Consider the following 6,869-nt stretch of genomic DNA (forward strand, 5'->3'; position numbering starts at 1 on the left):
TGTATGATAAATGAGTTTTGTGAAGCAGGAATTATGGATTTATTTTATACAGTGGGCATGCTCTAATCTTGTATTTTGTGCAGATTGCACTCAGCTCTTTGAACAGGTCTGGGAGCTACATAGACAGTCTGTATTCATACTTATGTTGGATTTTAGTTGCCTGTGTTGCTTATGTGAGCTACGTTGGGTCTGGAGGCAATATACTGATTTTTGTGTTGGAAAAGCCCTGATGAGAGGTGCCATGAGTCATGATCATTATCCTGACCTCGGCACTCTGTGAACTCAGCTGCATTGTTTCTCAACCTGAGCTGGTTTAAGTGCCCAGCACAGGGCACTGCCTTGCAGACTGATGAACTCAGGTATCCCAACACCACCTCAGGGATCCTGGTCCAGACTGTTTGCAGTACAGAAAAATTGGAAGGTCTGTGGCAAGTCTGCAGGTGGATTGAGCTGCCAGGTGTCCTTTTGCTCCAGCTAGTACAGTCCTTCACTGAGAGCCTGTTGCTCTCTGTTGTCATGGTTTAACCCCAGTCAGCAACTAAGTACCAGACAGCTGCTCACTCACTTTCTTCCTGCCCCTTCCCCAGTGAGGAGGATAACTGAAAAAAACCCAAGCTTGGGGCTTAAGATAAGAACAGTTTAATAAGTGAAACAAAATAAAATACAATATTAACAACAACAAGAATAATAGAAAAGGAGAGAGAGGGAGGAATAAAACCCAAGAGAAACAAGTGATGCACATTACAGTTACTCAGCACTTACTGACCAATGCCCAGCCTTCCCTGAGCAGCAGTCAGTGACCCTGATCAACTTCCCCCAGTTTATATTCTGGGCATGATGTTCTATGGTATGAAATATTCCTTTGGCTTGTTCAGATCAGCTGTCCTGGCCATGCTCTCCCCCATCTTCTTGTGCACCTGCTCACTGGCAGAGCATGGGAAACTGGAAAGTCCTTGACTTAGAATAAGCACGACTTAGCAATAACCAAAATATCAGTGTGTTATCAGCATTATTCCCATGCTGAATCCAAAACACAGTGCTGTACCAGCTACTAAGAAGACAATTAACTCTGTGCCAGTCAAACCCAGGACATCTGTTTTCAGTCTTCGCTCCCCAATACTAATTTGCTATTTATCCTCCTTCCTGCTCCCCTGAAGTCTCTGGTCCAGGGCACCATTCCTACCAACCTGCCAACAGAGATGCCCCAGCTGATTCCTGTGTTTCCGGGGGGAACTCCGCTGCTGCCTCCAGTTGTCACAGCCAGCATCCCTGTCTCCACTCCTCTGCCACCTGCCTCCTTTGGCCTGGTGATGGATCCCACCAAGCAGCTCTCCTCCTCCTCCTCTGTCCTGGATGCCTTCGAGGCTCCACCAGGAGGAAGTGGCAGCTCCACTTTAGATTCGCTGGATTCCCTGGATCTGCTTCCATACACAGATACACGGCTTGATGCCCTGGACTCCTTTGGGACAAGCAGGGGGTCGCTGGATACCTTGGATTCCTTTGCCATTGGTAGGTGTGGGGTGATGAGGTTTTGTGTTGCCTTAGCTGGGAATGCATGCCAAAATTATTTCCTTCAATGCTGAGGACATCTGTCTTGTAGCTTTCTCTGCTGGTGTGGCAGAACAGGAATATAAATGTGGAAGAGGGCAGGGAATTGTCTTGGACAGAGTAGCTGATTATGTTTAACTCAAGAGTAATGAGGAAGGCTGTGGGCGTGTAATCCCAGATAACCAGTACGTGCATGGAGTGAAATCTAAAGAGGAGGCAGGAACACAAAGGTGTATAATGATGAGTGGTGAGATTTAAACTTGGCTTGGTGTCCAGAACACCTCCCTTGGCACAATTTGCTGTACTATAGCATGATTCCTCCACCCCCCTCCTCAATGACTCTTTGACATTTTGCACAAAGTGAGCAGAATGGTAATGGCTGTTTTAGATGATACAGGACCTTGTTGTGCTGGGCAGAATGGTAAAGGCCAAGGTAGGTCTTTCCCATCTCTGGATTCAGGGCAATGGGTGTCCTCTTGAATGGGGCTCTGCACTCTTATGTCACAAGGAGAAAATCTGTGAAGGATGGTGGGCAAAGACTAAGTCCCCTCCTGTTCAGGAGGGAAGTGGACTGCTTCTTGGTAACTTGTTCCCAGTATTGCAGTATATTGGCAGCAAAAGTAGTTTGAGAACAGCAGAGATTGGCCAGTTAGCACTTGAACACTCGCATTCACCTCAGTTTTGGGTTGCCACTTTAGGAATGCCAGTGCTCACCAGCATAGAGTTGGGTTCAGTAGGATTTCTGGGACAAGATGGCCTTTCCTGGGGTTTTTCCAAGTCTAAACAGATGCTTTGGGAAGAAAGTATTAAAACATTATGAAATAAATAAAGCAAATTCATTTATTAAGCTTTTGTTTGTCCATTTATGAGTAGAACTGCCTCTGAGAGTGAAATTACTGTTTTTGTTTTGTGCGCCTCTTTTCCCCTTCTTTTGCCTAGAAGAAACTAGCTCTCAGGAACTGCGACACCCACCTGGCAGCCAAAAACCAGCCCCAGTGGTGAGTGAGCTACTGCCCCGTGCTGACGTCCTAGGGGGCTCTGGAGCCAAGGTAGTAGTGGTGGTAGTAGTGGTCACTTGGGTGATGTAGGTAATTTGGGCACCTCTTCTTACCCTGCCCTGGTGAGTGTTGCCTCCCATGTTGCGGCAAGGCAGGTAAAGATTCCCCCAGAGTCAGTAGGAAGACATTTGTTCCATCTCTGTTTTTATCCATAACTGCATATTGCCAAGGTAAACATGGTGTGACCAAGGTTTTAGGGTCAGCAGGGGATCATGGAGGCCGGTGTCCCACTGTATCTGGCAGCCACATAATGCTCAAGGATGGGGCAGAGCAAGCCAACTTTGACTTACAACTACTAAAGTTCTTTGCTGCTCTCTGCCCCTGTCAGGAGCCTTCTCCAGATGTTCTGCCTCTGTCCTATGTCTCTAGTCTTGGAGAAAAAGGGGAGGATTAGCAAGCTTGGAACGGAACTTATTCTTGAGTTCCTATCACCTGCTGGCCCTATTAACATCAATGTGAATGTCCCTGAAGATTGACTGATGAGCAGTTTGGGTTTTTTCTTAGGTTGGGATAAGGTTGATTTAAAAGTCTTTCATTGCAGAGTAGGTTACAGTGGAAGGAATGGGAAGGAGTGAGGGGGGCATTTTGTTCTGTGGATCATGATAGAAAACTGGGGTCTCTTACCAGCAGGAAAGAGGCCTGTATTTGAACTGAACATAGCACAGTGTTCATTCTCTTTGTAAAAGTTGCACGCTTCTCTTCTGGAAATGTCATTTCAGATGTGAACATTTTGATGAGAGAGGAAATGAAAAGGTTTTGAGAGACTGGAGCAGGGCAGGGGGTTAGAGAGGTTTCTTGCCCATATGGTTGCAGAGCTGAACAGAGAGGTATGTGTGTTTTCACTCAGGTTAACCTTGGTGGGGCGAGTCACCCAGCTGTCCCCAAGGCCACCGAGCACCTGCTGTCCCAGCCAGAACCAGTAATGCCCAACACAGCCCTGCTGGTGAAGAACCCCCTGGCATCTACTCACGTTTTCAAACAAGCCTGTCATATCTGCTACCCCAAAACAGGTGATGCATTTGCTTTGCCACCAGAGCACTGGCACAGACTAGGAATTGGCTTTCCCCAGGCTGATGGGTTATTCTTTCTGGCAGGGCCCAAGGCTGGTGATTACACCTATCGGGAAGGCTTGGAGCACAAGTGCAAGCGGGACATCCTGCTGGGCAGGCTGAAGAACTCAGAAGACAAGACCTGGAAGAGGATCCGTCCTCGCCCAACCAAAACCAACTTTGTAGGATCCTATTACCTGTGCAAAGGTGATCTGTGGCGGTTGGTCACCGGGAAGGGGCTGTGTCAGGGGAGACTGGAGGCAAATTCTGTTGGATATTGCCTGCTAGCTGTAGGGTCTCCTGTCCCATCAGTAGCCTATGGACTGGATGGCTCAGTACAGTGAAGGGCAATGAGCTGCTATGTTGTGAAGAGCAGGCAGCTTCTAAAGTGGTGGAGCAGAAGAGTTCCAAAGGCTCAGTGAGGTGCTGCGCACAGTCGAGCGCTCAGAGCTGCTCTGCTGACATGGGCTTTACTGAGAACCTGTCCCCTGTATGTGTGCTCACATTAGTCCCACTCAACCCAGCTGCCCCATGGCAGGGCTGTGGTTCTGCCTAGGGAAAAGCATTCTCTGCCTGCTCCTTTGCTCCAGCCCATCCCACCGTGCATGCAGACAGTGTGACCAGACTGGTTCCCTGAGGCAGTGTCATTACAGAGTACCTAATAAGGTACTGGGGAGATTGCAAGAGCCAAGCTAAAATGGCTCCTTACTGCTGGGCCTATGGGAGAACTTAATCTGTATTGGCTTTAAAAGGGTTAATTAAGTCATGCTCTGTCCCTGGCCAGGCACTGAATTAAAGCTCGCCTCTGTTTTGAGATGGTTTCCACCATAGCAGCATTACTGGAGACTCTCACCATTCAGTAGTTTTCATTAACTTTCCCGAATGTCTTGATATAGGTGAACTTGGGAGGAGATGTCTTTTTCTTTTAGCTCTGTGTTTTCTTGCTTTCAGTTCCTTGTGAGGCACGGGCAGGGGGAGGAGATGAGAGAGAGTTTAGTTTCTGACTGGGCTGCCCTGCCTGTGTGGTGGTGTGTGCTGTTTGTTGCTTTGTAGATATGCTTAACAAGCAGGACTGTAAGTACGGGGATAACTGCACCTTCGCGTACCACCAGGAAGAGATCGACGTGTGGACGGAGGAGAGGAAGGGGACCCTCAACCGTGACCTCCTCTTTGACCCGCTAGGTGGGATCAAGCAGAGCAGCCTCACAATTGCCAAGCTCCTCAAAGAACATCAGGGCATCTTCACCTTCCTCTGTGAGGTACAGAACTGGTGGGAGGGGGCAGGCATCCATCATCGCTTCAGTATGTATCTGGACCACTAATATGTTGATAGTTGCCACCACGAAAATATGGTGGGATGACTCGTACAACTGGAGTGCTGCAATGATGGCTGTAAACTCTTCAGGAGGGACAGGTGAGGAAGGAGAGGCAGCAGGGGAGCCCTGTGTGTTAGGGAGTGTTTTGACTGTCTAGAGTTTAACGATGACGACGATAGGGTTGAGTGGTTACGGGTAGGAACTGGGGGAAAGGCCAACAAGGTGGGAGTCTGTTACAGACCACCCAACCAGGGTGAAGAGGCAGACAAATTATTCTATAGGCAGATGGGAGAAGTCTCATAATTGTTGGCCCTTTTTCTTGTGGGGGACTTCAACTTACCAGGTGTCTGCTGGAAGTACAACACAGCAGAGAGGAAACAGTCCAGGAGGCTCTTGGAGTGTGTGGAAGATAACTCCTGACACAGCTGCTGAGGGAGACAACTAGGGAAGGCATCCTCTGGGCCTGTGGTTTGTGAACAGAGAAGGACTGGTGCGTGATACGATGGTTGGAAGCCGTCTTGGGCACAGCAATCATGCAATGATAGAATTTTCAGTTCTTGGAGAAATAAGGAGAGGGGTCAGCAGAGCTACCACCTTGCCACTTCACCTTCTGAAGGGCAGACTTTAGCCTATTTAGGAGCCTGGTTGACAGAGTACTGGAGGGAAAAGGAGTCCAGGAAGGTTGGACATTCTTCAAGAAGGAAATCTTAAAGGTGCGGAGTAGGCCACCACCTGTCCCAGCCAGTGCCCTGCTCCCAGAAGGACAGTGAGCACTGTATGCAGCTGTGTAGGAGAAAGGAGTTTTCCTCCTCCCTGCAGCTGAACCAGGTGCTTACAGCCTCATGGGATCACCTGTCTCTTCCTCCATCTTGTGGTGTTGCTTTGAATTGTAATTTAGCCCCAGTTACTTTAGAAATCGGAATTCCATAATGCAAAAAATGCCCACTTGATGTCTGTCCAGAGCTCCTGAGTTGGTCAGTTGAGAATTGCCTCATATCATCTTAATGCTCTGCAGCACAGAGTTTCCCATGTTGGCAGCACATGTAAAAGGATGTGTTCTTTGCTGTGAAGTGGCTGTTCTTTTGTTTCTCCCTTGTTCTTGTTCTGTTGACTAACAGGGAAAGAATATGCGGCTCTGACCAAAATTTTTCCAACCACAACGGAAAATTCTGTTGAGAATAAGCCAAAAAGTGTTGTCTGGAAGCTTTCCCAGAGATTGACTTGCGTTATTTTAAAGCCCTACCACAAAGTTTTCACCACACTTCTTTCTAACTTTGAACATTAGAATAGGCTGGCTCTGGTTCGTCTTCCTCTTCCAAGTGAAGTCGCTCTGGTTCACTGCTCTCTAAGATTTTCCCAGTATGCTAATTCTTCTCTTCTCAGATTTGCTTTGACAGCAAACCCCGGATTATCAGCAAAGGGACCAAGGACACACCATCTGTCTGCTCCAACCTGTCTGCAAAACACAGTTTCCATGACAACAAGTGAGTGAACAATTTTTTCTCCTGATGGGAACCATCTCTCACAAGTCCAGCCAGTTTAACTCCAGGGCGCTGGTCTCTTTCTTCCTTTCTTCCCTATGGGTTCCAATCATAGGACAGCTCAAATCATGATAAATAGCACTATGAGCTTCACCCTGCATGTTTGCTCCTGGTGCTGAGGGATTTCAGGCATCAGCAAAGCCGTTTGGAGTCAGTCTGTTGAGTTTTCTATTGACTTAATTTGCCTTTCAGTTTGGTCTTTACAAAAAGGTCAAAACAAAGATCCTCTAGCTCAAGATCCTGCCTCTGACTGTCTGGTAGTGAATGTTTAGGAAAACAAGTATAACAAACATGTCAACTACACAGTCATACAATTCCGTCGGTTCCTGGCAACCTGAGACGTAGGGACTTGCTGAA

General features: G+C 47.8%; 1 protein-coding gene across 5 annotated transcripts in view; it reads left to right on the forward strand.

Moving 5' to 3' along the window:
* ZC3H7B (zinc finger CCCH-type containing 7B) overlaps positions 1 to 6,869 on the forward strand; it is a 48,539-nt gene that overhangs the window by 20,290 nt on the left and 21,380 nt on the right. For 3 of the 5 annotated variants that reach the window (XM_017737763.1, XM_017737761.1, XM_008636471.2), the window contains 6 exons: positions 1,158 to 1,509; positions 2,488 to 2,546; positions 3,454 to 3,616; positions 3,701 to 3,862; positions 4,709 to 4,914; positions 6,355 to 6,455. In XM_017737763.1, coding sequence (XP_017593252.1) covers positions 1,158 to 1,509; positions 2,488 to 2,546; positions 3,454 to 3,616; positions 3,701 to 3,862; positions 4,709 to 4,914; positions 6,355 to 6,455 — 1,043 coding nt within the window. The remainder of the gene's footprint in view (positions 1 to 1,157; positions 1,510 to 2,487; positions 2,547 to 3,453; positions 3,617 to 3,700; positions 3,863 to 4,708; positions 4,915 to 6,354; positions 6,456 to 6,869) is intronic. The other 2 variants (XM_017737762.1, XM_017737765.1) reach the window with 1 other exon arrangement.

The sequence above is a fragment of the Corvus brachyrhynchos genome, unplaced genomic scaffold, assembly GCF_000691975.1.
Source record: "Corvus brachyrhynchos isolate BGI_N302 unplaced genomic scaffold, ASM69197v1 scaffold56, whole genome shotgun sequence".
Lineage (NCBI taxonomy): Eukaryota > Metazoa > Chordata > Aves > Passeriformes > Corvidae > Corvus > Corvus brachyrhynchos.